General features: G+C 37.5%; 1 protein-coding gene, 1 long non-coding RNA gene and 1 pseudogene across 20 annotated transcripts; all 3 read right to left on the reverse strand.

Annotated features, from left to right (window-relative positions):
* Positions 1 to 786: 786 nt before the first annotated feature.
* On the reverse strand, positions 787 to 2,432 carry LOC125534690 (glutathione S-transferase 1). The gene is made up of 3 exons (XM_048697860.2): positions 2,182 to 2,432; positions 1,960 to 2,008; positions 787 to 1,429 (listed from the first exon to the last, which is right to left on the reverse strand). The coding sequence occupies exons 1-3, from the start codon at positions 2,422 to 2,424 to the stop codon at positions 981 to 983; spliced, it is 741 nt and encodes a 246-aa protein (XP_048553817.2). The 5' UTR covers positions 2,425 to 2,432; the 3' UTR covers positions 787 to 980.
* Positions 2,433 to 10,518: 8,086 nt separating this feature from the next.
* LOC125534795 (defensin Tm-AMP-D1.2-like) lies at positions 10,519 to 11,232 on the reverse strand (annotated as a pseudogene). The gene is made up of 2 exons (XR_015616544.1): positions 11,000 to 11,232; positions 10,519 to 10,901 (listed from the first exon to the last, which is right to left on the reverse strand). The product of XR_015616544.1 is annotated as a defensin Tm-AMP-D1.2-like (transcript).
* A 3,225-nt stretch (positions 11,233 to 14,457) lies between these two features.
* Positions 14,458 to 19,810, reverse strand: LOC147988362 (uncharacterized). 18 transcript variants are annotated; one of them, XR_015616572.1, is made up of 9 exons: positions 19,343 to 19,808; positions 19,187 to 19,249; positions 18,922 to 19,109; positions 17,084 to 18,413; positions 16,899 to 16,944; positions 16,461 to 16,598; positions 16,130 to 16,231; positions 15,100 to 15,191; positions 14,458 to 14,734 (listed from the first exon to the last, which is right to left on the reverse strand). It is a non-coding gene; the product is annotated as an uncharacterized LOC147988362 (long non-coding RNA). The 18 variants fall into 18 exon arrangements; XR_015616582.1 differs by lacking the exon at positions 16,899 to 16,944 and having other exon boundaries at positions 17,430 to 17,520; positions 18,340 to 18,413; positions 19,343 to 19,805; XR_015616580.1 differs by lacking the exon at positions 16,899 to 16,944 and having other exon boundaries at positions 17,430 to 17,520; positions 18,254 to 18,413; positions 19,343 to 19,805.
* Positions 19,811 to 19,972: the final 162 nt, after the last annotated feature.

The raw sequence follows: 19,972 nt of genomic DNA on the forward strand, positions 1-19,972 counted from the left end.
GCGACGCATCGATAGCGCGCGGGTTGATGCAGTCGCTGGGAAAATCATGAAACGGACGATGCAACTGCACCCTATTGCTCGATCGGAAGCACATACTCAGAGACGGACGATGAGATATCTGCAAGACGAACTATGGCGGGCGACGCAGGCTGATCTTAGATCGGAAAACCAAAAAAGAACATCGAGATCGGCGAAAGAGAAAACCTTAATCAACGGATCGAGAAAAAGACTCTCTAGGGCAGCCGATCAACACGACCGACGAACGAACCCTAGGTACGGGCGGCGTGGCCCCCGGTGGCGAGCATGGAGATCAACCGCCCTATGGCGGCGCGGTGTGGAAGTGGCGGTCGACGGCTAGGATTTGGATCAGTTAGGCTGATACCATGTTAAAAGGGAGAGAGGGATTTGGTGAAATCGTTGTTGTATTGCTTGAGCCTCGTGGGCGTATATATAGTGAGTACATGAGCTGCTTAGAGTATACAAGAGAAGGTAGAATAATATCCTACACTATCCTAACTTTCCTAATAGTCACGATACTCAACAATTTAGAATGTTTCTTTGCTTTTTTTTTCACCTTTTCCTCAACAACCTATGTCCATATATAGACCAAATTAATGATTTCAAGGCCTCTCTATTCTGCTTCTACATATCACCCACATCTCGGTGGTTAAGAGGCAGCTAGAACTATAAGATCCTACCAAATACACGTTCTATACTTAAAGCAATGCGGTTTTGCTACAATTTTAATGATTAAATCACTTCAATTAAAATGCAGTCATAGGAAAATGGGAAGAATAAACACACTATAAATTAATGAAATATGACCAATACATGACAATTAAACTAACTCAGAGCTAAGAGGCACTATCTATTACATATTTTGTCCCCTTTATTGAAATCATAGTATTTTGAAACCACAACCACATCATGTTCCAACAACATTCATCTTTAATGCACACAAATTACCATATAGTTATTTGTCAACCAAATGTCTTCATAAGCCCCATGACCTTCTTCACAGTAGGCCGATCCATTACGCCAGCAATCCATGCTTTCACATGTGGATATGCATCAAGCACCGCCGCATAGGGAGTTTCATGCAATAGGTGAACCATTGGGAAATGACTAATGTCCGCTAAGCTAATGAAATCTCCTGCCAAGTACTTGTACTTGGACAAGCGTTCCTCATAGACTTCCATGATTTCCTTCAGTTTCTCTAGGTTTTCTTCAAGAACTTTGAGATCGCTAGTCCCACCCATGTAAACCGGGATGACGAGACCTTGAAAGATGATTGGCAGCATGACGCTGTCAAATTTCTGGGATTCGACGTCAAGCCACACATCAACCATTGCGGACTCAGAGAGGTTGTTTTCCCTCAGTAAATCTGATGATCCTTTCCGGAGTATATACTTTGAGATTGCACGTGATTCTGTCAGAAATCAACTAGTTATACATGCAAACAATTCAACGAGTTACAGAGATCTGATTTTCTAAAAACATTATATGAATTCACGTTCTTATTTTTTTTGCATCAAGGGCCAAAAAAATTTAATTACCACATAGCCAATCCTTTGCAATGCAAGGCATTTCTTATCTCTTTTTTTTTCAAAACATAGCACATTTGGAATAATTCAGTGGCACAATACGGGGCCTTCCCCCTTTCACTCATGATGTTCTAGTTATTTGAAGTATTATCTTATCTTTATATAAAAAAGAATAAAAATATCAAGCAATATAACTAGGAAAAATTTCTGAAGTATATACTAGCCTAGTGACCTGGAGGATGTGCTTAACTAGTTGAAAAAGGAGACATGACTTTGGCATTTTACAACCTACCATCATCTGATAAAATAGCTATCTTGATTGAGACATCAACCACGGCGCTAACCAATAGTAAATGATAGTGTAAATCATATTATAACTACAACATCACACAAATTAAGCAAGCAAGCTACTCACCAAAGAGGACCAGGTCTCCATCCTGGAACGCGGGGACCTGGCCGAAGGGCTGTGAACAACAGAGATAAGGAAAAGAAATCCCTATCAGCTTTCGCGAAGTGTTGAGCCATGTAACTTGATGCATCTAATTAACCTTACAACAACACAACTATATAATCAAAGAGGCAAGAAGATAGATACATAGCGTGTATGTAATCAAAGAGGGACATGACGGCAACATACATTACGAGCAAGATGTGGCAGCCTCTTGTGCTCGCCGGTGTGTAGGTCGACGGCCACGACCTCATACTCAGCTCCCACTTCCTCTAGGCATGCCAGAACGCGCGCCACGCTTCCGTTCATGGGCAGCCCGTACACCTTCACCGGAGCCATTATTTTCTTACTTACTAGTATCAGTTGTGATGTTGTGGAGCCAAGACGAAGGACAAGGAGATCCTTGGGAATGATGGATTTTGTGGTGTACATACTTGACCCAAAGGCCAAAGGTGTGCTTTTTATAGATAACTAGTGGTCAACCCATTGCATGCAGTTCGAAGCATACCATCTGGTTTTGACATTACCTAGCAACGAAGTAATGCACAGGTAGCACCGGTCAATTGTCACACTTACTTGGCAATGAAGCACAATTAATTAATAGTACGATCGAGGCTACCGGATGTGAGAGAGCAGTTGACAACTTAATTGCCACCTAGCTTGCCCTGTCGAGTAGACAATGAATCTGGCATATACTAGATTATAATAAACTGACAGTTTTTGCAGTGACTGAAAGTTTACCTTATTCATGAAGAAATGAAAAGTGACTCGCAAAAAAAAGAAGAAGAAGAAGAAGAAATGAAAAGTGACACCTCCAAGCTACTGAACAGTTAATTAGTTGATACTCCACATGTGTTTAATTTCGTCAGACTTTTTCAACAACAAAGGTACATCAATCTGAGAATGGATGCACCCAATGGCATAAGATTTTGTGTCTCATCTTGCCTTGTATGAAGAGTGAGCTCGTAGTTAAGAATAATCTGTTTGGGATGTTCTTTGAATTTGAATTTGATCTTGCTAAAAAAAACATATATGCAGCACCCTAGATTTGAATTAAGATACTAAGCTCCCTAGATTTGAAGCCTCCTGGTGCGTTGAGGGCTATGGGGTCGTTGGGGCCTTAAATTTTCTAAGTCAAATTTAAATTTCAAACATATTTTGAAATATATGAATATTTTTTAAAAATCATGGTTTTCTTAATTAACAAAGTTTCAAAAATCTTTTTTCTAAAATCCATGAATATCTTTTGGTTTCAGCGAACCTTTAAAAAAATAAAAAAGGTAGCTGGCTTATTATGAGCCAGCAGTGGAGCGAGCGAGTGGAGCCGGGAGTCAAGCTAATGAGCGAGAGCTTCGTGTCCCAACCCATGTGAACGTTGTAGCATCTAATCCCTGGTTTCACTGTGGAAATAAGAACTCCCGAGGCGATATATAAAAAAGGAGCTCCCAAGTGGCTCGCACAACAACCACCGGTTGACGCCGAGGCGAAACATGTAAGGACACCACAGCCATACATCAAACGACTTCATTCTTTTTTCAGAACAAATATCATCTCTAATGACAGCCCATCATGGATTCATGGTATACAAATGAAAAAAACACCGTCAGAACATAATTAAAACGTAAGCCAACACAGATAAAATGAGAACAAAAAACCGACTACAATAACCTGCTAGAGAAAATGACATTCCACCAGTGAAGAGAACGGTGCGTTAGCCTCTAGTTACCATTAATATGCTAAAGAAACCAGCACACTAAGTGAGGCCCAACTATTTGGTGGCCTGCCCAGCCCATAAGCATTCTCCACCCAATCTGGGTCATGGAATGTTACCCCAATAGCAATTTCCATCAAGCTTCCCTGCCCAAAAATTGGATTTCAAGCTCTGTCAGCATGTTAAACATTTCCAATGAAGTCAAATGAGGAGGATATTTATGTGGATGGTCAAACCAAATATCCAAACCATGCCCTTTTTAGTTTCTTAAAGAAAACTGGTAGAAATACTATTTGGAGTGTGTTGTACCTAAACACCAAAGGAAATGGACAGAACATGCAAAACCAATGCCTTTCTGTTTGCGATGAAGGCGAAAACTTTATTGAGTAAGAAACATGAAAAGAAACCCTAGAAATTAGGGCTTATAATGATTATTTGCGGGGACTTGTCTAATCTGCTTATACATTTTACAATACTTCCACACAAAGTTTGCACTGGTTTATGAAAGACCCTTCACAGAAGATGAATAAATCTAAAAAGGAATATTAATATATTAATCACTACTAAAAATCCCAAAAGGAACCCAGAATGTTAGTTATGTATAGCATTTGGATCTTTATAGAAAAGACAAAAATGTATACTCAGAAAAATTATGTATACTCTAATCTATGCAACATCAACGGTGAACTATCATACACCAGTTGGCAATATAAAAATGTGTTGTGTAAAATGGAAAAACATTACCTAAAACATGTTTCATTTTCGTCAATTTAGTTAATAATATGTTCAAAAATACTTTAAGGAAATATAAATATTATGAAAATTGAAAACAATAATTGTGAAATGTTCATCGTCAATTTAGTTTTCAATCTTTCATTTAAATTTTATTTCATTAAACATTAATATTTTTATTTTTCAAATTCATGAGTTTTTTCAGTACTCCCAGTTTCACTGTATTCAACATTTTTTAAATACAAGTTAAATACTTTTCACGAACAATGAACATGTTTAGAGTAAATGGTGAATATATTTTAAATAGATATTAAACAAATTTTCAGATACACGCTAAACATTTTCCGAACAAATGTTAAACATGTTTCTATACACGTTGAACATTTGATGGATGCACGCTGATTTTTTAATACATGTTGAATAAGTTGTATATAAATAGTAATCATTTTATAAATGCATTGTGAACATTTTTAATACATGGTGAACAATTTTATGTGTCACAAACATTATTAAAAAAATGCTAGAACAGAACATTTATTATTAATTTAGTGAACAGAGTTTTAAACGGGTGACCATTGGTTTTGAAATTGAGAAAAACTTGTTTACACTGCTTTAACTTTTTTAAATATGTGGCGCATATTTTATATATTTAAATAAATTCAATTTACTTAACTTTAAAATATACACTTTAAAATATTTAAAATGTAAAATGAATCGAAAAAAGGAAAAAGAAAAAAATAACATTCATATGTAACTAGCTCATGATTATGTGACTCTTGCGCGCGTCATGTAGGTGTTCGTCGAAATTACTTTGAGCAATATATAGACACATTTCTTGGAGGGCGTGACTATGTCTCACTTATAGCGAGACGTAGCGCAGCCTCGAGTCAAAGCAGCAGCCTGAATGGGATGGCCCAGGAGGACCAAAGGACTTGAACGATTTTTTCCACATTTTGAATTCATTTTTTATTTCTTCTTATATTATGAAATATTCGAAATATATCCATTAAAATCACTTTACATACATAATTAAAAAATATTAACTGCATTTGAAAAATGTTAAACATTGACAGAAAAATGTTTCTAATATATATCAACTTTGTAAAATGTGTAATGAAAAAAGTAGACATAAATATTATTAATCATGCACCTTAGATAAGGGAACGGATGGGCTATATAGAAATTTCTCTGACGTATACCAAAAATTGTATGTGTATGTTAATAGTGTAGTGTAAAAATGTTAGTGTCCCTATGTATGACAAAAATGTATAATGTGTACGAAAAGAAGTAAACATAAAATATATATGCTTTGAAAATCTTAATCTTGTATTAAAAAATGTAAGCATGTGTATAAGAAATGTTCCTGATGTGTACAAAAAATATAATTTTGTAGGAAACATTAAGCATTTATTTTTTTTAAGTTCAAACATGTGTATACAATACAAATGTTTGTGATCTATACAAAAAATGTAGAATGCTTGTGAATGAAGTTGACACGAAAATTGTAAATTTCAAAAAAGATGTTAATTTTGTATTTGATTTTTTTCCAACATGTACACAAAAATCATGATTCATGTATTTGAATAAATGTTAAACATGTATAAAAGACGTTCCCGTTCTTTATGAAAATGGAAAGAAAACCATGGATGTAACAAAAATAAAACAGAATGAAAAGCGAAGAAAACCAAAATAGAAATAAATGAAAAAAGAGGAAAAGCAAAGAAAATCAGGGCAACAAAATGAAAGCAGTGAAATCAGGACAGAAACCAATAAAATGAAGAAACACTGATGAATACCAAAAAAGAAAAAAAATAAGAATATTAGGAAAAAACCCAGTGTAATTAGAAAGAACAAATAAAATTGGTATGACAGGTAAAGAAATAAAAATAGAAGTAAATGAAAAATGATAATGAAATGATGACATCAGCAATTCAGCCCAAAGCCTATTTAGCAGTTTAAGCGCCGAATAAAGGGTTCTTTACAACTGGCGCAACCATCCTAGCGGTCGGGCCCATATAATAGTCTCTCGTATTCGGTTTTTCAATAGCCCCTATGGTTTTGGGAAGCCTCCAGAACCTACACATGGTTTTTTCTTTTGTTTTTTCCGATCTTCGTTTTTTCCTTTCATTTGCCCGTTTCTTTTCCTTTTTTTTCATTTTCATTTTTTCAATGCGTGTTTTCCAAAATCATTTTTTCAAAATTGTGAACCTTTTTTCTCAATTTGAGATTTGTTTTCCAAATTTGTGAACTTTTCCTAAAATGTATGAATAATTACAAATTCGTGAATTGTTCGAAATTTGGTCAACTTTTTCAAAACTCATGAACTTTTTATATATTTCTGATTTTTTTTTCAAATTTATTATTTTTTAAAGCTCATGAACGTGTGTCAAATGTGATTTTTTTTAAATTCGTGATTTTTTCACATTTAAAATGTTTTTGTTTTTATCAATATTTTTTAAAGGTCATGAACTTTTATAAATTCATGAGTTTTTGAATCCACGAACTGTTTTTGGAATGCACATATATATTCAAATTAATGAACATTTTTCAAAACCTATGGACTTTGTTTTTCAAAATCCACAAATTAAATTCAAATTCGTATACTTCTCAAAATTTTGAAAATTGTCATATTCATGATTTTTTTTGCAAATCTATGAACTTTCTTCAAATTCACATGGTTTTCCATTTTTTTATTTTACGGTTTAAAGATTAGTTTGTTTTACAAAAGTCAAATGGTTTAGTCGTCGAAGAGACCTGCATGGATATGAGCCGAGCAATCTGGTCACTTCGCTTTTGTTTGACCAGGCCCATTGAGCGAGGCGTGAGCACCTGTATCACTTAATAGCGCTAAAGGCGTGAGCGAGGAGGACTTGTGATTCACCGAGTAACATGCTACTGGGCCGACCCATTCGTGTGGGTGATGAGGGGAGCTAACCATCTCGCTATAAGCGAGATATAGATACTCCTGCGCCCGGTTGCTAAAAAAAAGACTCTCGCGTCCCTTGAAGGCTTGTCGGTTGCCGCTTCTTCTTGCGCCAAAGATCTTACCATTTCGATGGAATTGGGGCTATATTTCTTTTCAATTGTCTTTCAAGAGTTTCTATCTGTCTCCACGCCCTTTGCTTGAGACCTCGAAACACGAGGCAAATTACTTCTCTTAGAAACACATACAAGAAAAAAAATATAATGAGAATCCTCCCATTAACTACTTCATTTCATAAGCCCTAGCTAGAAAGCCCTAAAAAATCCTTGACTAGAAGAAAAAAGTTCATAGTCCCTATCACTGTCTCTATATCTATCTATCTACCTATACTCTATCTACATTCTCTATCTTTATCTCTATTCCTATCTATCTATACTCTTTCTCTATCTATCTATACTCTATCTATATCTATTTATCTTTCTATCTATTTTTTTTCTATCTAAAGGTTTCATGTTTCTTTTTTCTTTCCCTTACCCCTTCGTCTAACCTTCCTGTATGATAATTAATCTTCTTAATTCACTTACCTTCTGAATCAATTTTTTTACTTATGTTCTGAATCAATATAATTTCAATTTACTTATCAAACTTCTCGTCAAAGTATAAGGTAAATCGGGAAGGGATTAATAAATATTTATTTACACAATTATATTAATATGGACAGGTAAATCACAATCTAACGTAATAGATTATTTATATCCCAAAAATTTATATAATCAATTGTATTATATAGGCAGATAAATCACAATCTATCACAATAGATTTATTTATATCCGTTGTAACAGTATTGTCCTATTAAATAACAAAGAATAGGAGGGCCGAATAAATTGCATTCTCTAGCCCCTTCCCTTTTCAAAACTAAGAATACGTGAAGATGAAACAAATACTACATCAGATCATGTTTAGTCCTAAACTCTGAACATATAAAAGATTTTTTTTGCTCCGCTTAATAGACAAGCGGACTAGATTTGACTAGGCAATCAGCGACGGCAACATGGCGATGATAATTAGGGACACTTGCATGAAGACTTTCCGTCAACAAGGCCAGGCCCGCGCAGGCTATGAAGCGATGACTGCGGTGTGTCGGTGTCCACTAGTAGAATAAGGGCCTTTAGTCCTGGTTCATATGGGCCTAGTTGTAATTTTTATTACCTCTACTGTGTTCTTTGTACTGCCATGATTGATGAATAAATTAAATTTTTCTCTCACAAAAAAATTGGTTCGACATTGAAAGTATCTTGGTGGCTTGAATATTCCAAAAAGAAATTCTTACCATGGCACCTATCTCCACCTCTAGAGCCTCATCTCACTGCAACCCCCCCCCCCCCCCCCGGGACTAAAGGAAATTTTGTGAATTTTTTTTTAAAATTTTCTGATTTTTTTGATTTTTTTCCTGATTTTCAAATTTTTGAATTATTTTAACCTCTAATCACTAATCACCCTCATCACTGCTCAATTTAACCTCTAATCTCTAATCACCCCTCATCATTTCAAATCATCTAACTTCCTGGACGATCACCCATCCTCTCACTACTCTAGCCTGAGCACGCTTAACTTCCGGGTTCTATTCCCCCTTGTTTTCAAGTCTGCACTTGTTGTTTTCCTGACAATAGTAAGATGTCAATCGTATTAACCCTCAAGAGTTTAGCTTGAGCATGAAGTCACACATTTCACTGTTTGAGTTTGAAACTATTATTCTAAAAAAATATTTAGTAACACTATTATTTCTTGAATAAGTAGTTTGACCACAGTTTGACCAGATTTGACCAAAATTCAAAAAAATTGAAATAATTATTTAGTAACACTAATATTGTTGAATAATTATTTAGTAACACTAATATTTCTTGAATAAGTAGTTTGACCATGGTTTGACCATAGTTTGACCAGATTTGACCAAAATTCAAAAAAAATTATTTAGTAACACTAATAGTCCCGAATAATTATTTAGTAACACTAATATTTCTTGAATAAGTAGTTTGACCACAGTTTGATCAGATTTGACCAAAATTCAAAAAAATTGACATAATTATTTAGTAACACTATATTCTTGAATAATTATTTAGTAACACTAATATTTCTTGAATAAGTAGTTTGACCATAGTTTGACCCATGTTTGACCACAATTTGACCAGATTTGACCAAAATTCAAAAAAAATGAAATAATTATTTAGTAACACTAATATTCTTGAATAATTATTTAGTAACACTAATACTTTTTGAATAAGTAGTTTGACCATAGTTTGACCAGATTTAACCAAAATTCAAAAAAACTGAAATTTGAGCATATTTTTTTCCTTTTGGAATTTGAGAATTCTAAAAATTTGCAAACAGGTCGTAGGCAGTCAAAATCGATGCGGATTTTTTTTTTGAACATTTTGATATATTATACATTTTTTCCCGACATCGTATGCAAAAGTTACAGCCGTTTTACATTTTCCCTACACTTTTTGCAAAACATGTCCAAATTTATGTTTTTAAATTTTCCTAACTAGTAGATGTAGTAACATAACTACATCTCGAAGGATTTTATTTTTTAAAGTTTTTATCATTTTCTTTTGGTTTTTACAAAACTGAAAAGGCGATCCACCGGGGAGGGGTAGAGTTTGAAAACGGGACCTTTAGTACCAGTTTGAGACACGAACCGGTACTAAAGGGCATTGCACCCTTTAGTACCGGTTCGTGTCCCAAACCGGGACTAAAGGTTCTTTAGTCCCGGTTTGAGATACGAACCGGGACTAAAGGGCATCACACCCTTTAGTCCCGGTTCGTGCCTCAAACCGGGACTAAAATGCTCATTTGAACCGGGACTAATGCCTTTAGCGCGCGAACCGGGACCAATGCTCACATTAGTCCCGGTTCGTGAATGAACCAGGACTAATGGGCTTATCTGGTCTGAATGAAAGCCCTGTTTTCTACTAGTGGTCCCGTTCTAGTGGCAGCAATGGTCGTTCGATTCGGTGGTCCATGGAACTTGATATATTTATTATTATTTTAGAGGTGCTTTGTATGGAATCCGATGAATCTTTAGCGTAGTAGATCTGGTCCTTTTGGAAAAAAGAGACAAGCCAACTAACTGACTGATTCCAACACAACACAACATATAGAAATAGAACAGATCACAACACAGAGAAGCCACATGCATCAGTGGCATGCATCATTATTAGTATACATTAACCGCACAAACTAATTGAAGCCGCAAACACGTCGGAGCCAGGATCGATCGTCACCTAAACAACATGCATGAATGCATGCATGAAGATGAAGAGGAAAAACCGATGGAGCTACTTTATTTCTGGTCATCCTAAGCTCAGCAGTCCCGCTCGCAGTAGCACTTGCGCTCGAGGTGGTGCTGGTGGCACTGCCCGCGGGGGAAGTTCTCGATGTGGCACACGCTGGCGCAGTTGGTGTCGCTGAAGCAGGCGCCCTTGAAATTGTGGCTCTACGACTCGCACGTCCGGGCCTCCGCCACCTTCACCGTCCCCATCTCTACAATGCAACCACCACAAAAAGTAATTAAGCACCTGTGATTAATTACAGTTTACAGCAGCTCGATCGGTGGGAGGGAGGAAGCTTGCCGGACGTACCCGTGGCGACGAGGAGGAGCAGGACGAGGAGGGCGGCAGGCGCGGTGGCCATGCGGCGAGGGGACGCCATCTCTCTTCTGCACTTGCTCTCTTTGAGTGTCAAATCAAAGCTCTCTGCTGCTGATGATGATGAGGGGAGCTACCATCTTGTTATAAGCGAGATATAGATATAACTCGGGCGTCCCTTGTGAGCTTCTCAAGCCCTAGCCAGAAAGCCCTAAAAATATCCCTGACTAGAATGGAAAAAGTCCATAGTTCATAGTCTTCATCTCTATCTTTATATCTTTATATCTATATCTATCTATACTATATCTATATCTATATGTATCTATCTATATTATATCTATATCTATATCTAGCTATTTTTTTAAAATAATACATTTTAATTAATTTTCATAAATATTACGCTGGATAAAAAAATTCAAAAATAATACAGCGTCGGCCCGCTGCAGGCCGACTGGGCCTAGTCGGCCCACAGCAGGCCGATTGGAGTCCAGTCGGCCTACAGCTGGCCGACTGGTCCCTGTCGGCCCACTGTGGGCTGATTGCGTCCTGTCGGCCCACTGTGGGCCGACTGATTTCAAAAAGTGTTAAGCATGTATTTAAAAATTGTTAAATGTGTGTCTAAAAAATTTTCATTATTTATACAAAAAATATATAATGTGTATGAAAAAAAGTTGACACCAAACAAATATGTTTGAAAAATATTTTTGAAAAGTTGACATTTTTTCAAATACATGATTAAAAATTGTTAAATGTGTGTATAAAAATGTTTCTTATCTATACAAAAAATATAGAATTTGTATGAAGAAAAGTTGACACCAAAAAAATATGTTTGAAAAAATGTTCCAGTTCCATACAAAAAGAGAAACCAATCATACTTAGGTCCGTGATGCTCCCATACCGGATCCGGAGCTTTCACATTTTTTATACACGTTTAACCTTTCATTCCAATACATGAAACATTTTTGTGTACCCGTTGAACATTTTTTCAAATACATGATTAACATTTTTTTCAAATATTTTTTTTTGGTGTCAACTTTTTTTCATGCACATTCTATATTTTTTGTATAGATAAGGAACATTTTTTGAAATACACGATTAACATTTTTTTCAAACATATTTTTTTGGTGTCAACTTTTTTTCATACACATTCTATATTCTTTGCATAAATAAGGAACATTTTTATACATACATTTAACAATTTTTAAATACGTGATTAACACTTTTTGAAACATATTTTTTAGTCAACTTTTTTGCACATATATTGTACATTTTTTGTATACATCAGGAACATTTTTTTATACACGTTTAACATTTTTTAATTACATGACTAACATTTTTTAAAGCATATATTTTTTATGCCTACTTTTTTTGCAAAAACAAATAGCCCACAGCGAGCCAATTAGCTCCAGTCGGCCCACAGTGGGCCGACAGAACCCAATCAGCCCACAGTGGGCCGACAGGGGCTAGTCGGCCAGCTGTAGGCCGACTGGAATCCAATCGGCCTGCTGTGGGCTGACTAGGCCCAGTTGGCCTGCAGCGGGCCGACGGTGTATTATTTTTGAAAAAAATTTACCCAGCGTAATATTTATGAAAATTAATAAAGAAATGTATTATTTAAAAAAAATTAGCCTATATCTACCTATCTAAATCTAAAGGTTTCATGTTTCACTTCTCTTTTCCTGACCCCTTCGTCTAACCTTCCCGTACGATAATTAATCATTTTAATTTACTTATCTTCTGAACCAATTTAACTTTAGTTTACTTAGAAAACTTCTTATCAAAATAAGGTAAATCACAAAAAAGATTTGATAAACATTTATTACATAATTGTACTAACATATGTAGGTAAATCACAATTTAACGTAATAGATTATTTATACCCCAAAAATTTATTTACACAATTGTATTAATGGCCTCCCCTAAGAAAACAATTGTATTATAGACAGGTAAATCACGATCTGACATAATAGATTATTTATATCCGTTGTAACCTACTGGCAATATTTATACTTCCGGTTATCATTTAGTCGGACTCATCGAAAGCACTATCTTGCTTGTCTGGAGCGTTCTGCATATGGCCCTTTGGTTCGGGAGATCAAAGAGGTAATGTGCATTAGGGAATTTTATCCTCAGGAAATTCTTTGTAGAGCAAAGAGTTAAATGTGCAGTAGAGTTTTATCCTTAGAAAATTCTTTTAGTTGTAGATCGGTTGGCCAATTATAGCCGAGAGCACAACTGTTGTGTGGTTGGTCTTGGCTCCATGTTGTATTGAGGATTTGTGGTCTCTTGACTGTAATACTATTACATAGAAATATAACTCCCTTTACCCCCCCCCCCCCCCCCCCCCCAAAAAAAAACCCTACTGGCATTGTCCTAGTAGTAAATAACAAAAGGAGAATAGACGGCCCGAATAAATTGCATTCTCTAGCCCCCGACACTAGTATTTCTTAAGAAACATCTCGTTTTCTTTCCCTTTTCATTTCCAAAACTAAGAACACGTGAAGATGAAACAAATACTACAATTAGATCAGGTATAGTCCTAAACTCCGAACATCTATAGAGATACTAAGGTCTCACGATTTGAAACGCTCTGATGCTTCGGGGTTTATGGGGTCGTTATGGGACCTGCATGTTAGGTTGTTTGTTGCTTAGTTTCATTTCTCTTTTTCTCTTTATTTTCTTACATGTTTTAATTATGAGTGTTTATTAAAATTTGCAAACATTTTTTTATTTTTTAGCTTCATTAATATTTATTACATTCATGAGCATTTTGAAGTTCACGGGTGTTTTTAAAGTTCGTGGACATTTTTAAAATTTGAAACTTGTTTAATTTGTAAATATTTTTTGATCCATGAATATATTTTAAACTCATAAACATTTTCTACAATTCATGGCCTTTGTAAGTTCACATATTTTTTAAAATCCTTAAACATATTTAATTTAAACTAACCTATTTATTTTAAAAAATAGTGCATTTTTTGAGCGCGCAGTGAGGTGAGCGAAAAAAAGCTAACCGACTAAGAGGAATAGGGAGTCAAACTAAGCAAGCGACAGATAGCTCGTGGGCCGACCCATGTGTGTTATAGTAGCAATTCCATGATTTTAACATGGATAGGACCTCTCAAAAGGCTCAAACGACCACCACCATTGGCACTGAGACCGACATGTGTACAAACACCACAACAACTTTCCAAAAAACTTCATTCTTCTCTAAGAATATGCGTATACTAGATCAAGATCGCGCCTTGGCGCGAGGGTGCCGGTCCCAACGACGTGGCCAAGTGGGTAAAGATCGGATGCTATGATGCATTACTAAAAAAGGATAGCAAGTGCAGCTTGCCGCGCCCCACCTGATCCAATTGTATCCAGCCGAATAATACTCATATTGAATATATATACACGTATGCTCACCCGATAATACCTAATATATATGTTTGAAGTACACCAAAATCAAAATCATCAGTTAAACACAATTAAGAACATAATAGATAGCAACCATAACCACAAGCATTGTATATACACTTATACATTCCTTAATAACATGTTTCAGGGTAGGCATGTACCTCGGGCAAGATTTAGTACAACTATCAATCCACTGACAGGAAATAATGTTCATCTAAGGTTGTCTGAATTTCAGTTTCACATGAATATATATTTACTAAAAGACTTCCACTATTTGCACCAGAATGCGTCATAAATGGTCCTTGGATGATTCTTTATGTCTGAGACCTACAGGGGAGGATGAAGTGGGTCAGGCAATCAAAGAGTGAGTAGCATAGATATTACGTAGCCGCTTCAACATAAAAAATATGAAAGATACATGACAATTTTTATAGCTCCTTTTAGTTTAAAACTATGAGAAACAACACGAATGGAAAAAAGATGAGGCATCATTTCAGAACTACTCGTTGTTTGGCACATCGATTTCAGTTGTATATACCAGAGTCCAATACATTTACAAAATGAGGAGAAATGAAAGAAACGGTGAGTACCGACAAATATGGCCAATGTCTAAAGATACTAATCACAATCACAATTCCCTCTGGAGGATAATTGATTATCACAAACTTGCAGGGAAGAAGGTCGCAACTCACCTACGGCATAGAGCTGGCATAAAAAGAAGCAGGAGCTCATCATTTCCCATACTTGAACATGCAACCACCATCCAATTAACATTCCATTACTCCTGAAAAATTGTAAAGCAAACAAAAATTAATGCTTTGCGACTGACCAACAAGAATTAGAAAACAACTTCATATATCCGAAGGTGCTCTGAACCCAAATCTTTTATTCATACACATGGAGAAACTCTCGTGAATAGAGTAAGCTTGCGTCAGATAAAAAGATAATATAAGAAAGAACACCAGATAAGAGCTAACGAAATTAAGTTTAGAATATATGCTAGCAAATCAATAACTGTACAAAAATATCATGGGCCAAATCAAATTCATATAGGCCACTAACTAAACTGACAGGAACCAAACATGCATGGACTGAACTCTTCAGCAAAATAATATGTCTATTCAAAACTATATGTTTCCAGATTGTTTAGGATTATTTTAACTGCTAGCAAAACACTATGTTAAATAATAAGAAAAAGGAGAAGCCATATCAATGGATAGATATATGTCTAAGAAGAAAAGAAAACTTCCAGTTCATAAGGATCAGGTATGAGCCATAAATCGTGGATCTCATATACATGTAAATAAATCAATATGTACAAAGAAAATTCCCTTTGCGCCAGGTAACATGATCCCTTCAGTTCTCAAGTAAAAGAAAGCTTCTCTGTTTATGAATAGAAAACTATCCAATGGGGGCTACTGCTACCAAAGGCATGCCAATCAATACGCGAGGATCTGTGGGCAAGAGCTGCGGTGTGTTGAACGGCATGGGCACGAGGATCTGTGCCAACGACCTCGTGACGCCGAGCAGCACGTGGATGCAGACCGCACCCCCACCTCATCACATTTTAGCATCAACCAGAGTTGGTCTTGGGGATTTATGTGTAGGAACCGATGCATGAGCAGGACAGAGCATCAACCAGACGAGCACCACATCAACACAGCCACGACCATGTCCCATACAGTAGCCGAAGCAGAGGAGCATGAGGAAGATGGAGCTCACCGAGGGAGGTTGTAGCCGAGGCAGTACTCACCAAGGAAGGTTGTAGCCTTGCCCAACTTACTGGTGAGTGCAAATGGCTTCCTCTTCTGCCCCCTCTGGAACCTACAACAACACCAAAGCATAACACTTCTTTTCAGACAAACGCCTACGTCTAGTTCAAAAGATGGCATAGAAGAACCATATAAATTAGGGATTGGCTCATAGCAGAACCAATCTGCTATGCCATAAAATAACCATATAAATCAGTTATACATATAAATTAGGCAGAATTTGAGTAAGAACAGCAGCCCTCTGTTCAAAGATAGGATGATACACCAAAAGCAAATTATACCGGTAGTCGAGGATAGAACTGCATGGTAGTAGGACAAAATTATGATGGGCCAGATCTGCCAACTACCAAAAAAATATGTATAGACAATCCAGATCCCAAACAATTGAGGTGGTCTTCAAATCAGTATGTCTTTTCTGCCTGGAGAAAAGAAGGAATAATATTACTGCAATAAGCCGAAAGATCAGAAGACTATAGCCTACTTGCGGACTTTGGTCGTCAGCAATTCAAAAGCACATCTTATATTCAATTTCTTTCCAAGCTTATAACCTGAACTATTTTACTTAAACATATGGCCAGATTCAGTGCAAGATATATGTGCAGTCCCGTCAGATTTTTCATTCGGTTCAGAGTGAAAAGGAATTGTATAGAGAGAGAAAAGAAGCTGAAGAGAGTTTTTCAATCGTAGCCATCCTATGGAAAAGGAAAATGAACTCATACTCAAAAAAGAAGCAGTGGCCTAAGCAGATTTCTTCACCTTAACAAACTGTAAGCAAGAAGTTTCAGATCGTGAGAAATGCATTGGAGATAAATGCACACACTTTATGAACCCAGACTGTACTGTGGGTGTTGATCCTATTCTACGAAAATAAATTAGAAAAGGAAGGGATGATGATCTGCTATACCTAGGGACGTTAAGGTCCATGCTTCATTCTTGCCGAGGACATCCACAACAAAGAAATGACTCACACAATACAACATTTGACAATACAATGGATATGTTTCAATAGCTTTCAGCACACAAACCGAGGTGAAAACTAATTCACATGGATACTAAAGAATAAGAATTATGTAGCTCTTTGCTCCTTCATACTCAACTGAAAATAAATCAATGCAGATTAACATATTTTAGCTTAAATGCAGAAGAACATTCAAATACGACACTAAGCTTCCAAGATATTATACACCCTTGATAACTAAAATTTCATTAGTAATAGTAGGAGACTGAAAACTAAAAAGGGAATATGTTACATGAGGCCGAATAACATTGGTTTGGACGCGGCGAGGCTTGCCACTGCTGACCACTATGACACGTATTCACACAACGCACGGCCTTTGCGGCCTACAAAAATAAAAGCATTACCAGATCACGAACATATGTTAACTATTGAGCCCATGGCAAAGCAGAAGATGGATCAACCGAATGTACTACAAAGCCACCAAGGGCATTCACTAAAAATAGGCAGGTACTTCATTTTATTTGCATAGCCTAGAACTATAGATTACATTTAGACTGGAGTCCTTACCTGATAATTGACATTAGAAAGAGGCAAACATTAGAAAACTCAACTTAATCAATTTCGACAGTAACTTAAACTTCCGTCATGGACAACCGACAGTAAGGATCAACTAAACAGATAAACCAGTTATCTTATACAAAAAAAGATATCTGACACCAAATATTCCAATGGTTCATTCAGTTCTTGGATCATCTGAGTAAACATATCTGACACCAAATATTATTATATCTATACCCGCATTCTATCCTTCTATGAGAATTTTCTTCGTTGGTAATCTCGCATGATTATTTCAGTAAAATTTTGTGGCCACTACTACTCTACCTGGAACAGCTGGTGCGATATATGTAGATGTACGTAGAGAGAGAGAGAGAGAGAGAGAGAGAGAGAGAGAGAGAGATCAATAGTTTCAGGATAAAATAAAGTGCTGAATACTAATTATTTCCTAAAATTACATCTCATTCCCAAGAATATCCTATTTAAAATTTAGGGGAAGTAACATGCCAAAGCAAGCAAGTCTAATAAATATGGGAGGTCTCTCCACCAGAATTTTGTTACCATATCAGGAAGTTCATGTCTAGAGCTGTGGAAGTATGAAAGTCCAGAGATATAATGTTGCGCGGAACCAGCATGGGCAAGCTTACATGGACTTCTCAGCGTTTCTAACGTTCAGAGATGAGACATCCAGATCCGGATTGAGCATCGGCATTATCTCGGCCTGCACAAAATCAATTAAAATGTATGAGGAAGATAAAGTACCACCGAGTTTAAGCAAGCTAAGAACCAAATAATGTATTTCTTGCAAAGAACATAGGGGTATAATATTAGATAGCAGGATGAAATTTCATCTAAAGCAATAACTTAAACTACGTAAAAGAGTAAATAATTTCCGCTTGTGTTTTTATTTCCATCCATGAGTCCTTGACATCAAATTATCATCTCTCTTCCTTTGTGTGAGAGTGCGCCTACATATCTACCTCAGATTCCTACATGAGCTTTCTTAGGTACATAACTGAACAAAGATAATGCTTCCACTGTTAGTGCTGTATGTAAATCCTGACTGGATCGTGGCATTTATACCATGATTCAGACATCAGTTAATCACAAGGGATAGAACAAAATCCATTGTCGCTGCAGCAGCCAATACAATCAATTTATAATGTAGAAAGGATGGAGCAAGCAAAGAAAGGCCACCAAAATACCACCCGGAAAAATTCCTTACTTACAGCAGCTCGGTGGTGACGTGTTGTCGAACAACCCCGCCTCGGCCATCCTCCGAGTCATAGGTAATGAGCCACCAGCTCGTTGGGGAACCGTCGCTCACGCCGGCATAGGGGCTTCCCCATTTCCCTCTCCCCCCTGCTGCTGCCTCTTAGTTCTCAGCAAGCCCGAGTTGCCGTCAGGCCAATCACACCTGAACAACAGTAACTGAAAATGTCACCAATGAATCTGAGACGCAGCAAAAATCACCTAAAGCATGCCTTAAATTACCTTTAATTTTCGGATCCAGCAGCTCTGCAGGATTGCACCTCTGCCCCTTAGGATCCAGCCCCCCTGCAAATGAACAAACTGACGTATTTAATCAATTATCGAGCAGAGTGGATGAACACACACGGAGGAAATGGGGCAAGTGAAGAGGATGCTCACGTGATGGATGGGACGCGGTTCACCTCGGGTCGGCGTGAGGTCGGCTCTCAAGAGCTCGGCCACCAAACCCTAGGTCAGGGCCGGAGGTGGTCGGCGTGACGGCGCATGAGCCGGGGAGTCGGGGGCGTGTCTGCGCACAACAGCGTGTCCGAGGGATAGTCGATGGCGCCTCGCGCGGGTGGATCGGCGGCGGCTCACCATGGGTGGTCTTCCGGGCGGCGAGGTCGTGTGACGGGAGGGGAGGAGGCAGAGGGGCGGCGACGAGAGGGGAGGAGGCAGAGGGGCAGCGCCGAGAGGGGACGGGTGGTGGTAGCGCCAAAGCGGCGGCGCTTCCCGACGTCGGCCACAGCGGCTGGTCGGTGGCGGCAGCGCGAGGGGAGCCGGGGAAGAGGGTTTGGAAGGGAAGGAGGCGGCGGCTCTCCCTCGCGTGTACAGGACGAGAGGAGGAAGCCGATTGGGGAGAAACCCTATTTTTTCTTTAGAAAAGAAGCATTACCCCCGGCCTCTGCATCTGGAAGATGCATACGGTCACTTTATTGATTATTCTCAAGGACCTTACAGAGTATTACACCAATGTGCCTGAATCCACCATTTTGACAACATATGTCACTACTTCTATCCAATATGATG

The sequence above is a fragment of the Triticum urartu genome, chromosome 1A (genome assembly GCF_056163025.1).
Source record: "Triticum urartu cultivar PI428250 chromosome 1A, HENAU_Tu73, whole genome shotgun sequence".
NCBI classification, from domain to species: Eukaryota; Viridiplantae; Streptophyta; class Magnoliopsida; order Poales; family Poaceae; genus Triticum; species Triticum urartu.